The following is a 22,648-nucleotide window of genomic DNA, read 5'->3' on the forward strand; positions in this document are numbered from 1 at the left end:
ATAATAAATGTTGAATTTTCAAGTGTTTGTGATTGTTGACAGCTGACAAGCAGAACTTTGCCACATTGAGCAAAGTCGAGTCTTTTGTTTTTTTGTCACCGATATTGTTGGCGAGGTACTGCTGTCCAAAGGCCAATGAGGCACATAAAGCTCTGTAGCCCCCCCTGGTGGTTGTCAGCCAGTGTGGCGATGCGGCTCGGCAGCATCAATGGGGACACAGTTTGACCTGACGCCACAATTAAAACTCTCTGAAGTTTGACAAGGTAGGACTGGCTCACTTGTAAAGACGTCTCGGAACCGCAATAGATTGGCATTAGCACATCGCTTAATTTGAGCATCGACAGCAACAGTTGGTTAATGCGAATAAGCTAGTGCTAACTGAGCTAAAAGCTGCCGAGCTCAGGCCAGCCGGCTAGCAGCTAGTCGAGCTATCCCTAGTAATGTGGAATGACCTGGCAAAATAGAAGTTTTACTAGTTGGCGTGCTGGGCGGTGAAGTGTATTTGTGTGTGTCTCACGCAGTTGACATCTCATATTCCGGGGAACACAGAAATAATAAATAATGACTGTGTTGTGTTTGCGGGCGCCTGACATTTGCCAACTGTGTGCTAAGCTAACATCGAGGATTAATTAAGCATATTCGCTTCTTGTGTTGGCAGATAAATCACTGCGTTATTCCATACTCCAATGGTGAACTAGCTGCGTTGTATTACATTCAAGTCAAACGAGAAATCTGTATTAGTGAAGAAGTGAAGAAACTATAATTGGACGAATCTCACAAATGACCTCGAGGGGGTGCTGGAGAGCCAAAAGGGATGTACAGCTGCTGAGTGGATTCACGTGATGCTCGTACTATTCAGCATCGGTACAGTCTTCGTATACAATCGCATTTCAATACTCGTCAACATCATGCAAAGTGCATTTTATTTTATGAACTTAATTACGGCTAAGAGACCAATTAAAGGCTTAAAGGGTTTGCTCATGATTTTGAATTTTTTTCACAACATTAAGCCTTTCGACAATATTTCAAATGTTGAGGAATTGAAGTTGGGCTTTTTTATCAGCGGTAAACTGTAATCATTGCAGTTAATAAGAAATTAAGGAATTCCGTGTGTAGTGAATTTAAGAGTTTCATGTTTTGAATTAAACAAGTGAAATACATGGGCTTTCAAAAATTGTCCAATTCCTAGAGATGTGCCTGTATGTATAATTATGTGGAATACGCCCCGCCCACTTGGGCGGTGCCGCTTTAGAGCTGCAACTACTGATCAATTGGTCGATTGATACATTTTTGCCTTTTTATTCAGAAATTTGAACTGACAGAGCAAATAAGTGCACAAACACTAGGTTGCCGCTTGAATATTCTGGTAAAATAATGTTAAAGGGGACCGATTATGCTCATTTGCGGCCCTTTGTTTTGGGTTGCGAACTCTATAGAGCAACAACACATGATTCCCCTGCACAAAAAGCTTTCTAGATATTCCAGAATTTGCACCTATTCCAGCTGTATTTCCTTGGATTTCCCAAACGGTATGTTTTAATTTATTAATCTTATTTTGGCTAAAACACAAAGATAGTGGGTCTGCTTTCATGGATGATGAAGGAAATTAAAAATCATACACATTTGAGAGGCTGAAATAAGATTGCATATTTAAATAAAAAATTACTAATTGATAACAAAAATAGTTTTTAATTGGGTAATCGATTAACGATTGATTAATTGTTGCATCCCTATGCTGCTCCTTGGTTGAGCTAGAGGTGTGACAAGGAGGCATGGCTTCTCCCAAACTGATTTTTTTCCCTCTGTCTTTGCACAGTGGAGGTGGGTGGAGCCTTCCAGCACTCTTGATGGAGGAAAATAAGCCGGAGCTCTCCCCTTCCCCCTCCGGACACAACAGCCCCTCCCTTTCTCTCTGCTCCTCTCCCTCCCCATCGCTCCCCTCCACTCCGTCCTCGTCCTCAGGCCCCCACCAGGCAGGTACCCCCCCTCTGGGCATCATCAGTGAGGGCACAACCGAGCTGGGCTTGGTCATCGACGCGGAGGTGGCTGAGCGGGCGTGCAAGGAAGTCCTGCACAAGCTCAAACTGCGACATGGGGATGGCACTTCCAATGGTGAAGGATTGCCCCCGGAAACCAGCACCGCTGCACATGCTGCTGAACCATCGGCAAAGCTCAGACAGGAGGAGGACGACGACAGTGAGGGACCGGCAGAAAGTTCGGGGAAAAGCGTTCGGCGCCGCTACCGACACAACCCATCTAAACAGTCATGGCTGCTCCGTCTCTTTGAGTCCAAGATGTTTGACATCTCCATGGCGATATCCTACCTGCACAATTCCAAGGAACCTGGCGTCCAGGCCTACATCGGAAATCGCTTGTTCAGCTTCCCTCACGAAGATGTTGACTTCTTCCTTCCGCAGCTCCTCAATATGTATGTGCACATGGACGAGCATGTGGGCGATGCCATCAAGCCTTACGTGGTGGGTGTGGCAGGGTATGGGGCAAATGCTTGTGTACGTACAGAGTTGGGAGGTCAGTAGTTTTCCCTGCGTGCTATCTTGCAGGTGCACCGCTGCAGACAGAGCATCTCATTCAGTCTTCAGTGCGCTTGGCTGCTCGGCGCCTACTCATCCGACATGCACATCTCCACACAGCGCCACTCTCGAGGCACAAAGCTGCGCAAACTGATTCTGTCAGACGAACTCAAACCCGCCGGTGTCCGGGCCCGCCGAGACCCTCTGATGCTGACGCCGTTCTGTCCCGCGCCTCCCCCTGCTGCAACCATGGGAGGTGAACACAGCCTGTCGCCCTCAAAACGCACACATCAACGCTCCAAGTCGGACGCCACAGTCAGTATCAGCCTGAGCAGCAACCTGAAGAGGACGGCCAGCAATCCCAAAGTGGAGAGCAGCCAGGACGAGGTGATGTACTCTCTCACACACACACACACACACACACACACACACACTCAAATGCAAAACTTGTCATATGTTGGTTTTGCGGTATTGCCACCATGTGGTGTGTAGCAGTACAACACCTCCTACAAGGAAGTGCGCCACACCGCTTCTAGAGCATCATATGACCTGCCCATTGACCAATCAGCAAAAAGGAAGTGGCTTGTCTCTCAAGTCAAACAGCAACACGTTGAGATGGCGCACGCGATCCATTAGTCTACATCCTTCTCTCTCATCTGACCTTTGACCCTCAGGACAGCAGCTCCAGCTTGGACTTTGTTGACTTTGTGAGCGGCCCTGTAAGTCGAGCTCTTTCCTGGCTGTGGGGTGCATTGTGGGAAATGAAGACGAGGGTGTGGGTTCTGGTTGTGGTTCTGGTTGTGATCAATGGAGGTGACGGCCTGAAGCTCATTGTTTTAATTGGTTTGTGTGATAACTGCACGATGGCACGGGTTCCTCCAACTGTCCTCTAATAAGCAATAGTGATTTTTGTATTGTATGAGCACATCAAGTTAGGTTGGTGACTGGGTTTAATTGTACTGTCCATGTTTACATCATGTGTGTCACATGACAATGGTCAAATGAGACGTAATCATCACTGTATGTTTGATTCACTTTGGTGTTAAGGAGTGAAGAGTGTTGTCATATTAATGAATGGTGTGGCTCCACAGCCCGTGCGTCTGGCCCCTCAGAGGGAGTTCATCAAGTCGCTGATGGGCATCGGCAAGCGTCTGGCCACGTTGCCTACCAAAGAGCAGAAGACGCAGCGGTTGATCTCAGAACTGTCGCTGCTCAACCACAAGCTGCCGGCGAGAGTATGGCTGCCCACTGCCGCCTTTGAGCATCACGTGGTCCGCGTACCACACACTCAGGCCGTGGTACTCAACTCCAAGGACAAGGTGAGGACGATGCCATCTTTGACCCCCTGAACGGCCTTGGCTCACATCACATGATCTCTGATGCTACAGGCTCCCTACCTCATTTATGTGGAGGTTTTGGAGTGTGACAACTTCGAAACATCCAGCGTACCCATGCGGATCCCCGAGAACCGCATCAGGAGCACGCGCTCTGTGGAAAACCTTCCAGACTGCGGCATGACTATGGAGCAACGAGCCGGCAGCTTCTCCACCGTCCCAAATTACGATAACGACGACGAAGCATGGTCGGTGGATGATATCATCGAGCTGCAGGTGGAGGTTGGTCATGTGATGTCGTATCAACACAATGACCTGACCACAGATACATGTTGATGTACAGTAAACCTCGGATATATCGGATTCAATTGTTCCCACTGGTTTTGTCCGATATAAGCGAAAACCGTTATATGCGTATACCGGAAAATGTCCGTTTTACGCATATATCGGATTCATATCCAGTATATGCGTAAATCGGATTTTATCCGTTATAAAAAAGCACTTCCTTGACTATGTTTCCAATGTACCTGGACTGGGCAATGAAAAGAGACGTAAGGTAATGAGAATTTAACTTTATTGGACTCTGAACATAACAAATTGTTAATTAAGCTAGGCCCTGTTACGCCCGTCAGGCCTACGTTATTTCCAATAGTGAGGTTAAGATCTCATTCACTGCTGTGCTAGTATTATTGATGTCACTCACTTTTATATTTGTCTTAAATCTGAATAATAAATGTGAATATAAATCACGCAGGCAACGCTGCAAATTACGTCGTATAGCGGCCTGTCACGATTCGGCGAATCGGAGCGCCACAACGCGGCAATCCGATATATGCGAGGGAAATTTAATGGAAATGCATTGGAACGGGACTGGAGATTTTGTCCGAAATAGGCGAAATCCGTTATAAAAAATCCGATATATGCAATGAATTTTTTATTGGAAATGCATTACAGAAAAATCGGTTCTTTTTTATCTGTCCGTTGTGAGCGAATTTCCGATATATCCGAGTCCGATATATCCGAGGTTTACTGTATAATGTCCCACTATTCTTACAGACTAGTCACAGATACATAATGTTTCACTACCACTATTCTATCACTATTCTAACACACTCGTCAGATATGTAATGTCCTACTACCTTTAGACAATTGAATTAACCATAGCTATATAATATCCACTTACTGTAATTTTTAAAACTAGTCAGATAATCTCCCACTATTCAGACAACTGAACTCACCGCAGATACTGTACATAATGTCCCATTCATCCTTAGATCAACTGATCATAAATACATAGTGGCCCATTAATTCTTAATACACAAGAACTAACCGCAAATGCATATTATGTACCATAAACAAAGTTGAATGGTACTTGAAATGACTGTAGATAAGTAATGCCACATTTTTCTTAGACTTTCAAGATGTCACAGACATTGTAGTCCGTCCCACTCTTGCTATAAAAAATTTGAAGTACAATTTGAAATATGATTTTTTTTTTTTGCCACAGTTGCCAGAGGTTCATGCGAGTAGCGACAACATTAGTCAGTTTTCGGTGGACAGCATCAGCAGCCTGGAGAGCAAAGAGCCAGTCTTCATCGCCGCGGGAGACATCAGGTTGGTCTTTGACCTTTTTTAGCTGCTTCTGGTTGTCGACCACGTCCAACTGACAGATTTGCTGTCCTTTCCCGTGTTGTGTTCAGGCGCCGTCTGTCGGAGCAGCTGGCACAGACCCCCACCACTTTCAAACGCGACCCTGAGGACCCGTCAGCCGTGGCCCTCAAGGAGCCCTGGGAGGAGAAGGTCCGGTAGGTGTTCTCTTCCGCTGACATCACAGGTGTATCTTTGTTGCCAATAACCTTTTGACCTGTGTGTGCTTCAGGAGGATCAGGGAAGGTTCTCCTTACGGTCACCTTCCTGTCTGGCGTCTACTGTCCGTCATCGTCAAATGCGGTGATGACTTGCGTCAGGAGCTGCTCGCCTTCCAAGTGTTGCAGCAGCTCAAGGTAAGTGGGAGACGCCCTCTTGTGACAACACACTCCTACTAACGTCCCGCTGTCTTCTTCTGCAGTCCATCTGGGAGGCTGAGCGCGTCCCCCTGTGGATCAAGCCCTACAAGATCCTGGTCTTGTCTTCGGACAGTGGCATGATAGAGCCGGTGATGAATGCCGTGTCGCTGCATCAGGTGAAGAAACACAGCCAGCTGTCTCTGCTCGACTACTTCCTGCAGGAGCACGGTGCCCCTACCACTGAGGCCTTCCTGTCGGCCCAGAGGAACTTTGTGCAGAGCTGTGCTGGCTACAGCCTTATCTGCTACCTGCTCCAGGTGAAGGACAGGTGAGTCCCTACCTCTTCGTCCTTGTTTGAGTGGCGCTTCTGGTTGTCCTCATCTCCAGCTTTCTTTGTGACTTCCCCTCAGGCACAACGGCAACATCCTGTTGGATGCTCAGGGTCACATCATCCACATCGACTTTGGCTTCATCCTGTCTAGCTCGCCAAAGAACCTCGGCTTCGAAACGTCCGCCTTCAAACTCACAGCCGAGTTTGTGGATGTAAGTTCATTTACTGTTCTCTGATGCAGCAGGAGCTTGCACACTCAGTGTTTATGTGTGTGTGTCAGGTTATGGGCGGTCCAGACGGAGACATGTTTAACTACTACAAAATGCTGATGCTCCAAGGACTCATTTCTGCCAGGAAGCACATGGACCGTGTGCTGCAAATTGTGGAGATCATGCAACAAGGTGACACACCAACCACACGCTAACAGTGCGCCAAACAACACACTGAAAACATAGTACCATGTGTGACCTGTGACCCGACAGGGTCGCAGCTGCCATGTTTCCACGGCTCCAGCACCATGCGAGGCCTGAAGGAACGCTTCCACATGAGCCTGACGGAGGAGCAGCTGCAAGTTCTGGTGGAGCAGCTGGTAGACGGGTCAATGCGCTCGCTCACAACCAAACTCTACGACGGCTTCCAGTACTTCACCAATGGCATCATGTGACCACTACTTCCTGTGGCCATCAGACTGCTTAGCTAATCAGAGGGCAGCGTGCTTTTATTGTGACATGAAAAGACTCCCATGAAAGTCACCTATGACCCTGAAACAAAAACATTCCATTTATCCATGTGATGATGATGACGATTTCATTCTCAGGTGCTTTTGAAAATGCCACTTTCCCAAATGATATGCTTAAGGCCTGGGGGAGATGTGTTAAGTGGAGAAGGAAACATTCCCAGTGTTTGTTGGTGGCATGATCAGGATCATGGAAAAAGAAAGTGAGCGCAGCCTCAAAACTGCTCGGACTCAGTGAACTGTCAATCAAACTATGAGGCGAAGACATCCCACTGCTTTATGAAAACAGATTGATGTGTTTTTTGCATTGGGACGTCACCGTCTTCAGGCCTGCTCTGGCCACTTTTCTACATGTGAATCACCGGAAAGATGATGAATCATGGCTTTCCAAACACCACTGCTCACGGAAGCCAACCAAAAAAGGCAATATTAAATAACTTTTTGAAGCTAATTTTTACTGTGAAGTGTTTGTCATGAAAAATATCGTTCACACTCAACAGCAGCCAGTAGCAGCTTTATTTTAGCATGAACAAAAACAAAGCTGTGACTAATCCATCTACAACTGCACAGGTAAGCTACAAGCTCACTAGCCGATTGGTTCCGTTGCCTTAGCCTTTCTTCCATCTGTTAAATTAAAGAACATTCTGTTCTGCTTTGAAGACTCATATCAGCACTAGTGAATCGTTGTGATCAAAACTTTCTTGATTCCAGTTCTGAGTCATTCAAGTGTGTCGACAGGCGCGTCCGCAGAAAACACGTTCATACTGCTTTTAGCCAAAGGGCTAATCCATTTATACAAATGCCGATATAGTGACAGTTACACAATTGATGATTAGTGACCCGATTTGCTGTTTTAATGTAGTTGGTGGTAGCAATGGTGAGTAAGTGAACGAACTAACGATGAATATTAGTGAGTCTCGAATTCGTATAAAAAAAGTTCGACTCGTTCATGACCTGCACATCTCCAATTAGCATATTGCGACTGCGCAGGCTAGCAGCTAGCCAGCACTAGCTTAAATCGAACTCTTCAATGTCCAACTCTAGTCACAGTCAGGTGCGTCAGCGGAAGATTACAAAGTTGTTTTTACGAAAATTAACGTAAACTTCTAAAAAGTTAATTATTGATGTGCCTCGTTAGTGTCAAAGGGCACATTTTCAATTAGTGAAAAGTTGGCGACTTATTGGGATGTTCGTAAATATATTTGCTATATTCTGGGGACCTGATCAAGTGTTTGTCATTTTTAGAAAATGAACAAGATGAGAAGAAGAACCCCAGCGAATATTTTCCCTAGAGGTTCTTCAAATGTTCCCCTCCATAAGCGGTGAAGAGTCTTGTTTTTTTACATTTTCTCAATTTAACAAAGTTATCACTCTGGTTCCCAGTGGAGTGGTTTTGGTTGTTCACGTGAAACATTTAAGTGTAGTAAAGACTGAGACTTTTTTGTAGGTATAACCTTTGACCTTTGCGCTCTTGTAGCTTCTCTCACGTGCTGCTGGAGCAGATGATGCTCCCCAAAGTGACGTGTGCACCCCCGCCTGTGGTCTTTGTGGTGAACAGCCAGCCATCGTCTGCTCTTTGTCTGCGGGTGAGCCCTCCACCAATCAGGAAACTCCTTTTGGAAACTTGTGTTAGCTAGTGGGGCTACTGTAAATACAATACACTGGAACCCCTAAAATCCAAAGCCTTTTTTCAGGAAAAATGCCTGATTAGGTTCCCCTTTTCTGTCTTGTCTTTCATGTTCTTGTGAGCCTTTGGTGTGTCTTTTGTTCCTTGTAGGTCCTCACTGTGTTTTCAGGTTCTTGGTTTAAGTTAATGTGTCTCTGTTTGGTGTTGTATTTTAGGTTTGAGTGTATCTGTCAGTATGTGAGTGTGAATGATTGTTTGTCTGTATGTGCCCTGTGATTGGCTGGCCACCAGTCCAGGGTGTACCCCGCCTCTCGTCTGAAGACAGCTGGGATAGGCTCCAGCACCCCCGCGACCCTCGTGAGGAAAAGCGGTAGAAAATGAATGAATTAATGTATCTGTCAGGTTCTTGCGTGTGTGTGTGTGTTTGGTTCCTATTGTGGGGTAGCTCTCTTGGGTGTCTGTCAGGTTCTTGCAAGTCTTTTAGGTTGTTGGGTGCCTTTTGCTTTCTTGGGTGTCTCTTCTCTCGGGTTCTTTCGAGTCTTTTAGATTGTGGGGTGCCTTTCGCTTTCTTGGGTGTCTGTAAGGTTCTTGCAAGTCTTTTATGTTGTGGGGTGTCTTTCGGGTTCTAGGTTTGGCGGTCAGGTTCTTGGGTCTTTTACATTGTGGGGTCTCTTTCCAGTTCTATTGTGTCTGTTATGTTGTGTCTTGTCTGTCAGGTTCCCCCTCCTAGGAGATCGAGTGTGTGGACTCGATTGGGCTGGAGGCGGGCTGGTTTTTGGAACTTCAGGAACAAGTACGGCTGGAGAGCTAGGTTCCGCCGGGCGGCCCTGAAGCATGCAGGTGATGCCTACTATGCTGTGATAGTTCAAACTGAGATTTTAAAATTTATAATGTTTCCCCTGTAGGAGGAAGTAAGCTGACCCGACAACTGGGTCAGCGCTGCCGGCTGTTGAAGACCAAAAGTTTCCCGAAGCCAAGTCAAGGTCGGATCGGCTACAGTCGCCTATCGCTCTTGCAGTAGTATGGGTTAGCATCATGTCTTTTTGTCTTAACTGCAGAACCGGAACATCTTCCCCAGAAGGGAGGCGGGTTCACCAGGGGACGTGGCATGAAGGTGCTAACAAAGAAAGAGTTGGACGCACAGCTGGATGAGTACATGTCCAAGTCCAAGAGCAGGTTGGATGCACAGTTGGATGAGTACATGTCGAAATCCAAGAGCAGGTTGGATGCCGACTTGGATGAGTATATGGCGCTTGCAGGACACCAGCCGCACTTGGACTGATGGCATCGGTGTTTATTGTTGTAGGGTCAAGTTGTTGCTCGCTTTATTAATCAGACTTATTTACGGAGGAGCAGAATGTGACCACTTCCTGACTTCAACCAATTAGTTCAAAGTTCTCTCAGGTTACTTGCAACCTCCAAACTGAACCCGGCAATTTTTTGTTTGTTTTAAAGACTCAACCATGTTTTGGCAATAGCATCATGACAGTTAGCTTGTAACAGCTGTATTTATATTGGTTAGCTTCCTTGTGAATTGGCGTGATTAAGATCCGGGTTGTTGTCTGTTAGCGTCATTAGCTTTGATGTTCAACCAGTTGATGAAAATGAAGAAGTAAAGAATTTGATTTTCAAATAAAAGCTGAGGTGACAGAGAAATGATTGTATTGGTTTGCATTCATCAGGACAGATAAATAAAATGACCCACAGGATGGTCGTCATGGTAACAGTGCTATCACAATGTTTATTGTCAGAGGGTTCTCAGGCAATGAAGTCAAGGGTTTCAGGAAGTTGAAGTTGTGACGATAATGTCAGATTTTGCCCCCACATCCTCTCATTGACAGACCAGCAGTCCCAGGAGGAGGAGTAGGAGGAGCAAGTGACATGGTGGACCAATCACTGACGCCTGGACATGGTTTAAAGGTCATCGGAGCATTTCATTTAATTGGCCACTTCCTGTTTGCTCACCTTGTTCTTGGACACTGATTTGCGGTGGGGTGGCGGGGATGGGCTCTCTGTGGGATACAACACAATCAAGCCAAAACATCCGGTTCTGGTTCTGATCCAGACAGTCTTCAGTTCTTACCATTGTTGTAGTCAAAGGTGGCCGTGTAGTCATAGTCGTAGTAGTAGTCTGGCGTTGGGGTTGGCTCTTCTTCACTTTCTGCTGCGTGGAAGATGAAGTTGATAAAGATTGAAGGAATTCAAGGTTCAGCTAGTCAGGGTTCACAGGTCACCTACCACAGCGGGTCCACGTTAGTAAAACCAAGACGACACAAAGGCAACACAATCGCGCACACATACTGACATGCGTGCTGTTAAAAGTATGACTGTGTGTGTGTGTGTGTGTGTTGCAATTTTCAGGTAAGATCATTTTTTGCAGTGCACTATAAAGAATGTCAAACGTCAGCACAACAAATCCAAACATGCACGTACGTGCCTGTTTGCCGAAATGTGTGCTCAATGGCAAAGAACGTACTTTGAATTTGTTAATGCGTCACAAGGATTGATTTATTCCAATGTTTTTATGCCATTTTATTTTATTTCCACTCAAGCACAGTTATGCTGGTGAAATGTCAACCACTGAGTAGGCAACAACACCTTATGAAGGCCATCAAACTGTTGTTCTCAGCTTTCACCACTAGAGGATAGTCTCGCCCTTTTCTTGGAAAACATCTTAACTTTTTTTTTTAAACAGGTGAGGCCCACGCTCCTATCTTCCGTTATCTTCACTACTCATCATCTAGTTAGGTCGGTTAGGTCCATAAAGAGCACTTTCCACGCATCTGTGGAGGAGAGTCGATGCCTGCAGTGTCACTTATTACTGCAGAACTTGCAGGATCTCCTGTTCAGGGCACAAGTCACGCGACTTCTGCTCTCAAGGCTAAACCCAAAACAAATGGGTCGTTTATTTAAAATGCCAGTATTGGTTGCACAGTAAACAAAGTACGTTTTTAGATAATATTTTGCCACTGAGGCCTACATTGTATAAACTCTTATGTTGTAGACTAGGGCTCTATTTGTGTGATGCTGGAATCAAGTACTGCTGTTTGTGTTCAGGTCAGATTCATTCATTCATTTTCTACCGCTTAGCCTCACAACGGTCGCGGGGGTGCTGGAGCCTATCCCAGCTGTCTTCGGGCGAGAGGTGGGGTCCATCCAGGACTGGTGGCCAGCCAATCACAGGGCACATAAAGACAAACAACCATTCACACTCACATTCATACCTATGGACAATTTGGAGTCACCAATTAACCTAGCATGTTTTTGGAATGTGGGAGGAAACCGTAATACCCGGTGAAAACCCACGCATGCACGGGGAGAACATACGAGCAAACTCCACAAAGAGATGGCCGAGGGTGGGATTGAACTCGGGTCTCCTAGCTGTGAGGTCTGCGCGCTAACCACTCGCTCACCGTGCAGCCTGTTCAGGTCAGAATAGAGTTAAAAAATAGTTACACTTGCCTATGTGTGATACGCTAGCGACCAGTCCAGGGTGTATCCTGCCTCTTGCCCAAAGTCAGCTGTGATAGGCTCTAACGTCGAGTGAGGACAAGCGGCATACAGAATGGCTTGTTGCACCTTCCTATGCGCGCCTGCGTGAATTGGGGTGAAAATTTTAATAATAAAAATGTAACTAATTAAACTTGTCATCACCATTAACACATTATTTTTGACAGCCGCAGTAGTAACCCGACTAAGGCTGGACATAGTGCTGAGGACAGCCGCATACGTGGAGGGCTCAGACCAGTGTTGTTTTTGACAGCCATCTTAGTTTGTCTTCTGGATTCAAGTTCTTATTAGTTTTTGTCACATTTTAATAATTTCTATATGTGATAACATGGAACTCTTCTCTTCTAATTATTCCTTCCACCAAGTTTGTGGCCACATTTACCGCCGTTTCTCTCACCCTTGTCTAAATACAGCGACAAAGTGGCTAAATTGTCAACATAGAGCTTGTCAACATCAGGTGTGTTATGATGAAGCGGAGCTATTATGCATATTGCCACAGTCATTAGAGCTGCAACAATTATGAATTGTATTATTATCCAAATAATTGACATTTGGTGTTTGATGAATTGCTTTTTGATTTAAAAATGTAAATATCCTCTGATTTCAGCCTTTTTGTATTTCCTTAGTCATCCAAGAAAGCAGACCTATTATATTTTTGTGTTTTATGCAAAACAAGATATTCACACACGTCGGCTTTGACTTTGAAAAACAATGATTGACATTTTTGCCTCTTCTGATTCGCTGTGGACCAAACCTCCAACATTTAGTTTTTGGTTTATATTGATTTGGGGAGGTATTCTGCCAAGTGAGTTTAGTGGCTGAATTAACGAGCTGTATTGAGTGGAAAGCCAGACTTGCCTGTTACTACGAAGGTAGCTCTCTTTTGAAGCAGCTGTATCACCATGGTGATATAAGCGAAACTCATAACCTGGTCCCGATCAGGTGAAATAGAAATTGAATAGACTTTGAAAGTGCCACTGTTTAACTAATTCGGAGATGGCGTCACCATTTATTTAGAACCTACATAGGCCCCAAAGAACCATGGAGAAAAAAAATGGAAAAAAAGAGCATGCCCTGATGATATTATATTATATTATATATCTATGAGTGAGATAGATTTTGATCTGAAGGAATATGCTTGATATGCTCAAAGGAGCACCAGGAATAAAATGCAATATGAAATATTTATAATTGGGCCACTGTAAGCAGATGTATATGTCGTAACAGTCCTTGCCTGAGTACATAGCCTGTTAGTCTTCTTATTTTACAATATTTGCTAAAGAATAAGCACTCTGAGGCATCAATCAACTGAAAAAAAAACACTTGTCACGGGGGAAAAAATTGTCACAAATTGAAAAAGGTTGCAAATAAACACGGACCGGGGTAGGGAACCGATGGCTCAGGACTTTTTTGAACACAAACACATTTTGAACACAATTAAATTAAAACATTGCAGAAATCACAGTGTCAACAATAATGTTCAAAATATAAAACTTTATGCATTTTAATCCATCCATCCATTTCTACTGCAGTGCAGGTGGCCAGCTCTCCTTATATTTTCTGGGTCAGACTGAATAATTTGGTAGCCTACCTGGGTCATCGAGAGGTCAAGAAGTAAACTTCACTCCTTTGATCAAATAGCCGGCTAATTCTGCAGAGTCTTTTGATGTAGAAAATGGCAAAAAGAATGAAAGATGAGGAGTACGGTGCATCAGAAGTGGCATTGATGGTAAGATTTATTATTGATTAACTATCAAGATATGTACAGTAGCTCTTATGGATATTAGCCAAAAAGGTGTAGGACTTAACTGGTTGCTCGATTAATGCAATCTTCAAGCTTCAGATTAATCGACAAAGAGTAATTTTTAGTTGCAGCCCTATCAGTCATCTGTGGCGGTTGCGATTTTATGAAATGAATGTATGAGAAACCATGACAACCCCTGTGGCTACCAATCTACACAATGCAGATGAGACTCCCACAGAAATTGCATTAAAAAATGGATGCAAATATTTCACTCGCCCTTTCCGACATTAATTCAGTATGTCCCTTTTGAAAATTCAAGACACCACAGCCAATTGAAATACTTTTTAAGGCCTTGATTGATGTGCCTATTGAACATAGCTTACACCGACGATGCTCTCAGGCAGGGGTCTCAAACACGCGGCCCACGGGCCAAATGTGGCCCGCAGGACACTAGTTTGAGGCCCCCATCTTGATATGAAAGTTTAATGTTAGTGCGGCCCGCGCAAGTTTGATATGGATGCTGTATGGTATCATGTACCCAGAAAAAATTATTACGTTTTATTAATGTTCATGTTAAAGGTTAAATAACTGTTAATAGTTATCCTCCCTATCCGTGTGGAAGTGGTAAGTTTTTGGCTTTTTAAGTTTGAAGGAAATAACTTGGAGGCTACCGTTTAGGTCGCTAGCTCTCGAGTTTGTGAGTTAGCATGTGTCTCAAGACCCTGCAGTTGCGCAATATGTTGTAAATAAAAAAAGCATAAATGTGACTATAGTCGTGTTTTGTCATGTCTACAGGGCTCTAATAATGCTTTGTTCATTTTAATCTGAAAAAATAATTTGTCTACCCACCAACTATATGTGGTTTCTTAAGATTTTATTATTTGCCGTTTTATTATTATTGTTATATTTATTTATTATTGATTGATTTTCTTTATTCTTGATTTGTTTATTTTATTTCTTATTTAAAAAAATAAAAATTAATAAATAATAATAATACATAAATAATAATAATACAAAATAAAAAGTAAGATATTTGAGAACAGTGGAATGTTTTATCAGAGCTTTTCTTGTAGAAAATCGGAACCAAAGCAAAGTTTATTCATTTTTCTGTTTTTTAATAAATTTGTTTTTTTTTTGTTTTTTTGAAAACCTGATGCGGCCCAGCCTCGCCCAGACCCTAGCTCCAGTGGCCCCCAGGTAAATTGAGTTTGAGACCCCTGCTCTAAGGATACATTGAGCAGCTTTACTACAGGCACAATATAGGCAGAAATGTCACGTTATTTAAATGTCTGACAGACCACCCACTTACATTTTCGTTCGGTCTTGGTCTAGTCAATGAAAACTCGCATACTTCTCGTCATGTTGTATTTTCCAAAGAGCCACGTTCAGCTCGTCACTGTCATAAAGAAATGGAGCATCAATGACAACGGCAGAAAGAAGGATCGAGGAAAAGGTCACCACCCAGCAGCATCTGTACAGAACTCATCAGTCGGAGGACACAGGTAGATCAGTCACACGCAATTCACTGATTCACTTCCATGTCACACATTCTTGACCTCATCAGATTTACAGCTGATTGTGTAGGACTCTTAATAATACATGAGAAGTTTTTTCCCTTGACTTATTTGGCCATATTTAATATGTAGACCTCATTGCTGCAGTTCACAATACTCGCTTGACTGAGGACTTCTTCAGAGAGAATAACATCACTCTTTTCGACCATCCTGCATGTTCCCCTGATTTAAATCCCATAGAGAACATTTTGGGGATGGATGGCGAGGGAAGTTTATCAAAATGGCCATCAGTTCCAGACAATTGATGCCCTTGGTGAAGCCATCTTCAACCGCTTGGAGCAATGTTCCTAATAGCTTCCCGGAAACACTCGCATCAAGTATGCCCAAACCAATTTTTTAAGTGATTAACAGGAACAGTGGAGCTACTCATTACTGGGTCCTATTTAGAAATATTTTTGTTATGGTTTTGGAGAGTTTTTTGGTAATTTTTCAAGCGATGGTCTTAAACGTTTGATCAGCTGATATACAGCCTTTTTCAGTTTAATTGTTCATTGTTTAGTTGCTTATCCTCACGAGGGTCGCGGGGGTGCTGGAGCCTATCCCAGCTATCTTTGAGCGAGAGGCGGGGTACACCCTGGACTGGTGGCCAGCCAATCACAGGGCACATATAGACAAACAACCATTCACACTCACATTCATACCTATGGACAATTTGGAGTGGCCAATTAACCTAGCATGTTTTTGGAATGTGGGAGGAAACCGGAGTACCCGAAGAAAACCCACGCATGCACGGGGAGAACATGCAAACTCCACACAGAGATGGCTGAGGGTGGAATTGAACCCTTCTAGCTGTGAGGTCTGCGCGCTAACCACTAGCCACCGTGCCGCCTCAGTTTAATTGTTTTCAATAAATAACTTTTTCAAAGTGCTTTTTGTGCACTCCCCCTTCTTGCTTTTGCATATTGTAGCTCCACTTAAAACCTTTTTAAGATCCAAATGTGCAAAAGGTAAATTCTAGCTATTTTTCAACTGGTTTTAAGATTTTGATTAGGTCTTTATGTACAGTCTATGTCAGGCTGAAGTCATTTTTGGGGGTTCCTGTTGCTCTTATTGAACCACTTTCACTCCTATTATGTTTTCCATCTTTTCTCATGATACTTGACGAATAATGTGCTCTATCTTTCACTCCCCAGCTTCCTTTCCGCTGGGGGAGGCGGTGTGGATGCTTAAACCAGAATCAGAACCCTCCCCGGCCGGATTAAATGTGTTGTGATAAGCTGCTCCGTGGATCCATCAAAGGCATACGAGTAGCCCACTGGATCGTGTAGTAAAAGAGGAGGACTGGATCTCACCCACCTCCCCTTTTCCTCTCTCTACCTGAGCTGTGTGGTCCATATCCAGGCGGACCTCCGCAGCACAGACGGCGTGAGAAAGCCGAGCGAGGCGCGGCTTAAGCGGGGAGAAGCAGCAGCAGAGTCCCCCCCTTCCTTTTCCTCGCCCTCGGACTAAATCAGTGGAGGCGTTTTTTCTTATTGTTTCGTTAGGGATTTTTTTTTATCGAATAACTTGGCGTGGGACGGAACCTTCATTCCTTTCTCCAGTCCATGACATCCGACCATCGGCTTCCCGCGGCGCGCTGACGCCGGAGAAGAAGCTGCAGCGGCGGGGTTGACGAGCAGCAGCAGAGTCGCCCTCTTCCTGGAACTTGAGCGCTTGGATGGTGCAGACGATCCATGTTGTGGAGGATTAAACCGATGCACGGCTTGCTTTTAGGGGGGCTTGTTTATTCTTGGCGACCGTGTGTGCACTATGCATCGGCACACAACTTTGCTCGGTGACACGTTTCCTCCACGGCTCTATTAAAAAGCGAAACAAAACGTCCAGAAGCTTTCAGGGAGCAGCTGGAAAACAGAAGCCGGGTAGCATGCACCAGAGACGGCGCAGCTCACTGATGTCATTGCGTGCAAACAGAGCTCTAGGCGGCGGGGTTGTTGCCAAATAATTGCAAACCAAAAACACTGAAGTGTTGCCTGTAGGCCCAGCCAGCTCTTTCATGCATGTCCCATCGATGACACGATAAAGATAGGACATCGGTGCATGCGTGTGTGTGCAGGATCTGTTTTTGTTGTTCAGAGATACGCCTGAAGGACCCATACACCATCCAAGCAGGGGAGATAAGACAAAAGTTCCTCCATGGTGTTCCGAAAGTTGCCCGGTGTCTCTGCATCGGGCATGGGCCTGCGTCTGTCTCAGAAGTTTGTCTTCTTGCTTTTCCTCTCAGGCCTGGTGACCCTCTGCTTCGGGGCACTCTTCTTTTTGCCAGACTCGGTTCGCCTGAAGCGGATCTTCCTGTCCAAGACCGAGATTCAGCCAGTGACTGTGGGATCCGGCTTGGAGAATGAGGCCCGGGAGCACCTGAAGCGGCCCAGAGAGCAGGACCACCCGCGGGGGGTGACGTCCGCCAAGGAGACCAGTGGTGGTGGTGCCAGACCTAAGGGTCTTGGCCGCAAAACACCCACTTCCTATGAGGCCACGGAGGAGCGCCTGGCTGGAGGGAAAGCGCAGGAGGATCTGACCCTGTCCGGCTCCAATGTGGAGATGGAGAAAGTGACCTCGTCCGACCACGCTGCCGGCTTGGATGCTTTCAGCCACAGGAAGTTCCAGAGGTGTCTGCTGAAGCCGATGCTGGGGAGGGACGGCGGCAAACCTGGTGACCCCAAGACGAACGAGCGGCGGGAAAAGGTCAAAGAGGTGAGGAGGAGGGCAAGGGATGTTGCGTTGTTGTTGAGATGTCTCTTGTTTCTTATTACATCACGAGCTGTCACAACAAACACATCACAGCATTTATCACACACACAGACACACACCACAGAAGTCATTAGATTCCCATCGAGGAATTTGATTTGTGTGACAAGGCGGCTGGATGTTTTTGTGGCGGTCGCTGCTGTCAAACAGGCACAAAAGGATCAGCTTTAAATGCTTTAAACTGTGACTTCCTGTTGCACATCCTGAAAAAGGCAACTTAGGATAACTGGAGTGCCTTACTGACTGTTGACAGGTGCCATTAAGACCGGTTTGAACCCTGACAACTTGTAGCTTTATCCTTACAATGTTTTTACCGCCCAAAGTCACCTATTTTAGTATTTTTCAACAACAATTGCAATGTGTTGTCCAAAATCTAGTCTGGGTGCTGTCATATAGACCAGTGATTTTCAACCACTGTGCTGCGGCACACTAGTGTACCTTGAGAAACCGTCAGGTGTGCCGTGAGGAATTATCCAATATCACTTTTTATAGTTAACATTGATTAATCATCATTTGCAAATATGATGTCAATAGCCATTATGTCAATAGTATACATGGGCCCAAATATTCCAATTCACTTTGGTTTATTTGCTCAAACGGAAAGAATTGAACAGGGATGGAATATTCTTTTCCCCAATCCGATTGAGGTATCTTGTACCCGCTCAAATGGAAAGTTGTCAGACTGCGTTCTTCTTCGTGGTGTTTTTCTTCTTCAGTTGTTTATTGGTGGTTGGCAAGCAGCTTTTGTGTGCATTAGCGCCATCTGTGGAACAGAATCTAAACCCTTCTATACGCCATTCACAAGTCCCGTTTTATTAAAAAAGAAAATACATATCTATATAAAACATGTCCCGAGCTTAATTATAAAATATTAGCAAGATTGAATGTGATCTTTTCCTGTTTAAATTTATCCCGGGTGCGTTCTTTCAGCGCATGCTCAGATATGACGTAACACGCAGATCCAGACGTTCTTCAGTTTTAAAAATGGAGGCCAGCAATCGGCACTGGACCAAGCAAAGTTTGTTTTTGATTCAAACTAAATTTCAAGACTGGACAGACAAAAAACTGGCAATACGGATTTATTCCAACAAGTGAAATAAAAACTCAGGGAAGCCGGTATCACGTGATGCTGACGTTTACGTTTTACAGGGCATGCCCCATTGACTATTCTGGTTGATTTTCACGGTGCATGTAGACAAGAGATTGGAATATTCCTTTCTATGGATACCATTGTTTCCCGAATGGTCATTTGGAAAGAGAAAACTCGTCATGTAAACATGGCTACTGAAGAAAAACATAATCATCTAACTCCCACATCTGTAGCTTACTGACTGATCGTTGGCAGAGCTCTCCGCTGCATTTTAAGATGTGTAGCGAAGCCTTTTTAAAAATCAAAACAACTTCAAACACGAGTGTTTGAGTGCATTTTCTCTCAAAGTGAATCAAACAAGACGGAGATGATAGATTATTGCCCCGTTTGGTGCTCAGAAACAGGTACTAAGGTCACACATTACTGGCGGTCATAAAGAAACAAGAAAGTAAACTCTAAACTAGCTTACTCCATGTAACTGCCCATTTTTTTAGGTTAAGGTTCATACTTATTTTTTGTAGAAGTTAAGTTGACAATTGTGGTTTTAGGAGGTGATATGTTTTGTTAACGGACGGCACGGCGGTCGAGTGGTTAGCACGCAGACCTCACAGCTAGGAGACCAGGGTTCAATTCCCACCCTCGGCCATCTCTGTGTGGAGTTTGCATGTTCTCCCCGTGGTTTTCTCTGGGTACTCCGGTTTCCTCCCACATTCCAAAAACATGCTAGGTTAATTGGCCACTCCAAATTGTCCATAGGTATGAATGTGAGTGTGAATGGTTGTTTGTCTATATGTGCCCTGTGATTGGGTGGCGACCAGTCCAGGGTGTACCCCGCCTCTCGCCCAAAGATAGCTGGGATAGGCTCCAGCACTGCCCGCGACCCTCATGAGGAAAAGAGGTAGAAAATGAATGAATGAATGTACTGCATGTTGAATCATGATAACTGGACTGGGTTGGTTTTTCACTTCTTGTTTCATTTCACATTCAGGTCCATGTGTGCTGCATATTGCTTTGATTCAACCCCCACAATATGAACTGAAACACTTTTTGTTCAAATGCATTTTTAATTTGTGGATGAAAAAGTCATTGTCATGATACTGTGTTATTTTACACTACCTCAACCATAATGTCTTTTTATTAAAGGTACTGTTGGCAGCTGGCTTAGCAAAGGCATCATACCCCCATGAAGGGGTATGATGCTTGTAGCCCTGTAACTGTTGCATACAGTCCCTTTTTTTTAAATTTGAAGTTCTAGTTAATATATGTAATATTTTCAGTAGATAATTGAGAAGAGGGGCTGCACGGCATCTAGTGGTTAGCACGCAGACCTCACAGCTAGGAGACCAGGGTTCAATTCCACCCTCGGCCATCTCTGTGTGGAGTTTTCATGTTCTTCCCGTGCATGCGTGGGTTTTCTCCGGGTGCTCCGGTTTCCTCCCACATTCCAAAAACATGCTAGGTGAATTGGTGACTCCAAATTGTCCATAGGTATGAATGTGAGTGTGAATGGTTGTTTGTCTATACGTATGTGCCCTGTGATTGGCTGACGACCAGTCCAGGGTGTACGCCGCCTCTCGTGAGGAAAAGCGGTAGAAAATGAATGAATGAATTGAGAAGAGAAGCTTGCTTTACGCTTGTCAATGAAGGGCGATGGTGGTTCCTGTAGCCAAACCACTTGAGAACCACTGCTCTAGGTTAACCTATAAAGTCCATGTGTTGGAACTTACTAATACCTTATTAGGCCCCGGAAAAGGTAAAGTTACCTTGGAGTTAGTTAATTAACTCCTGCGGGATACTTGAAATGTACATTGAGGGACACTAGTGTGTTTTTAGAAAGGGTAAAAGGAAAGGTCGGAAAGAGTACAAACAGTAACTGATGATTGGATTTGTGTAGATGGTACCCTCAGGGCCTGAATCGGGGCCCCAACTGTAGTCCTAGTACTGCACATCTGCACCCACTCAAGGTTTGAGGAGGCGGAGGGTGGCTTGAGGATGCGGGGCAGCCATTGGCTGCCTCCCCCCTGATGACTTCCAGCCTTGTGACACAGAAAATCCTGTTTGCCTACTGCTGCGTTCCCTGACACCCTCTCACTGCGCTCACATGCCTGTCATAGCTGGCGGGGACGGGCGGCGTGATAACGGAGGTGTCAGCAGACGGCGAGGGTCGCACAAACTCCCCCCCCCCTTCCCCCCACACCACGACAGCCCCTCCCCCCCAATTCTCGCGTGCATTGACCTCTCGGTGACTGCTACCCTCTCACATAAAATGTCAGTGTGACTTTGCCTGTTACAAGCTGAGCTCGGCAAATGTTGTCGATTGGAGCCTGTGGGTGCGGTCATCTGAGGCCAAGTGATTTGCCAGTTATTCGCCTTTTTTGGTGTCATTTTCAAAGACGCACGACTTGCTTACATGGCTACTACCCTGCAGCGCGGATCACAGTGTTGGACTTTGATTTATGTTTGTGTAAGCGTCCCACTCGCCAATTCATTCACCTTCACAGTGGCACAGTTCTAGATTGTGGTGCTGATCGTGATCATCTAGTGAGAATTCTAATGGCGTCTGAGATGCTTGGCAGTGGTCAGCTATTTTGTAATGTACATCACTGCCTCCTACAGGACTGATATGGAATTTTATTTGTAGAAAAATACTTCAAGTTCCCCTGGACAATGTTTGACAGTTGGATTTGTATTTGTTTTGCTATGAATGAATGATATTTCCAATGATATTACCTCGGCCATACCCATAGCAACTATATCAGTGATTTTCAACCACTGTGCCGCGGCACACTAGTGTACCTTGAGAAACCGTCAGGTTTGCCGTGAGGAATTATCCAATATCACTTTTTATAATTAACATTGATTAATCATCATTTGCAAATATTATGTCAATAGCCATGAATACATGGACCCAAATATTCCAATTGCATTTGGTATATTTGCTCAAACGGAAAGAATTGAACAGGGATGGAATATTCCTTTAACCAATCCGATTGAGGTATCTTGTACCCGCTCAAACGGAAATTTGTCAGACTGCGTTCTTCTGTTGTTTATTGGCGGTTGGCAAGCAGCTTTTGTATGCATTACCGCCATCTGTGGAACAGAATCTAAACCCTTCTATACACCATACACAAGTGCAGTTTTATTAAAAAAGAAAATACATATCTATATAAAACATGTCCTGAGTTTAATTATAAAATATTAGCAAGATTGAATTTGATCTTTTCCTGTTTAAATTTATCCCGGGTGCGTTCTTTCAGCGCATGCTCAGATATGACGTAACACGCAGATCCAGACGTTCTTCACTTTTAAAAATGGAGGCCAGCAATCGGCACTGGACTAAGCAAAGTTTGTTTTTGATTCAAACTAAATTTCAAGACTGGACAGATGAAAAACTGGCAATACAGAGTTATTGCAACAAGT

At 44.7% G+C, this 22,648-nt stretch overlaps 3 protein-coding genes and 1 long non-coding RNA gene across 6 annotated transcripts in view; 3 read left to right on the forward strand and 1 right to left on the reverse strand.

Moving 5' to 3' along the window:
• Positions 1 to 137: 137 nt before the first annotated feature.
• pi4kb (phosphatidylinositol 4-kinase, catalytic, beta) lies at positions 138 to 7,512 on the forward strand. 2 transcript variants are annotated; one of them, XM_058052716.2, is made up of 13 exons: positions 138 to 263; positions 1,817 to 2,477; positions 2,562 to 2,918; positions 3,206 to 3,250; positions 3,623 to 3,850; positions 3,920 to 4,147; positions 5,373 to 5,479; positions 5,566 to 5,670; positions 5,745 to 5,868; positions 5,934 to 6,199; positions 6,282 to 6,414; positions 6,483 to 6,603; positions 6,685 to 7,512. In XM_058052716.2, exons 2-13 carry the CDS (start codon positions 1,848 to 1,850, stop codon positions 6,864 to 6,866), a joined length of 2,526 nt encoding a protein of 841 aa, XP_057908699.2. In that variant the 5' UTR covers positions 138 to 263; positions 1,817 to 1,847; the 3' UTR covers positions 6,867 to 7,512. The 2 variants fall into 2 exon arrangements, with proteins under 2 accessions (XP_057908699.2, XP_057908700.2); XM_058052717.2 differs by lacking the exon at positions 3,206 to 3,250 and having other exon boundaries at positions 6,685 to 7,511.
• A 352-nt stretch (positions 7,513 to 7,864) lies between these two features.
• LOC131105040 (uncharacterized) lies at positions 7,865 to 9,852 on the forward strand. Its single transcript, XM_058052735.2, has 6 exons — positions 7,865 to 7,992; positions 8,184 to 8,260; positions 8,416 to 8,524; positions 9,282 to 9,405; positions 9,471 to 9,548; positions 9,624 to 9,852. The coding sequence occupies exons 1-6, from the start codon at positions 7,969 to 7,971 to the stop codon at positions 9,845 to 9,847; spliced, it is 636 nt and encodes a 211-aa protein (XP_057908718.2). The 5' UTR covers positions 7,865 to 7,968; the 3' UTR covers positions 9,848 to 9,852.
• A 1-nt stretch (position 9,853) lies between these two features.
• On the reverse strand, positions 9,854 to 11,055 carry LOC144898467 (uncharacterized). The gene is made up of 4 exons (XR_013627348.1): positions 10,804 to 11,055; positions 10,649 to 10,726; positions 10,531 to 10,577; positions 9,854 to 10,468 (listed from the first exon to the last, which is right to left on the reverse strand). It is a non-coding gene; the product is annotated as an uncharacterized LOC144898467 (long non-coding RNA).
• A 5,509-nt stretch (positions 11,056 to 16,564) lies between these two features.
• Positions 16,565 to 22,648, forward strand: part of LOC131105031 (mannosyl-oligosaccharide 1,2-alpha-mannosidase IC) — a 160,595-nt gene continuing 154,511 nt past the window's right edge. The window contains exon 1 of one of the 2 annotated variants that reach the window (XM_078790753.1): positions 16,565 to 18,084. In XM_078790753.1, the coding sequence (XP_078646879.1) occupies positions 17,527 to 18,084 (558 nt within the window). In that variant the 5' untranslated portion in view covers positions 16,565 to 17,526. The remainder of the gene's footprint in view (positions 18,085 to 22,648) is intronic. The other variant, XM_058052720.2, reaches the window with a different exon arrangement.

The sequence above is a fragment of the Doryrhamphus excisus genome, linkage group LG5, assembly GCF_037039965.1.
Source record: "Doryrhamphus excisus strain RoL-2023G ecotype Guam linkage group LG5, RoL_Dexc_Guam_v1.1, whole genome shotgun sequence".
Lineage (NCBI taxonomy): Eukaryota > Metazoa > Chordata > Actinopteri > Syngnathiformes > Syngnathidae > Doryrhamphus > Doryrhamphus excisus.

Bases quoted from the DNA above. Each gene is read 5' to 3' on its own strand.
- pi4kb (XM_058052716.2), top strand. From the start codon at position 1,848: ATGGAGGAAAATAAGCCGGAGCTCTCCCCTTCCCCCTCCGGACACAAC. The intron at 2,478-2,561 runs GTGGGTGTGGCA...GCTATCTTGCAG, and splicing joins ATGCCATCAAGCCTTACGTG to GTGCACCGCTGCAGACAGAG. The intron at 6,200-6,281 runs GTGAGTCCCTAC...ACTTCCCCTCAG, and splicing joins CTGCTCCAGGTGAAGGACAG to GCACAACGGCAACATCCTGT.
- LOC131105040 (XM_058052735.2), top strand. From the start codon at position 7,969: ATGTCCAACTCTAGTCACAGTCAG. The intron at 8,261-8,415 runs GTGAAGAGTCTT...GCGCTCTTGTAG, and splicing joins AATGTTCCCCTCCATAAGCG to CTTCTCTCACGTGCTGCTGG. The intron at 8,525-9,281 runs GTGAGCCCTCCA...CTTGTCTGTCAG, and splicing joins CGTCTGCTCTTTGTCTGCGG to GTTCCCCCTCCTAGGAGATC.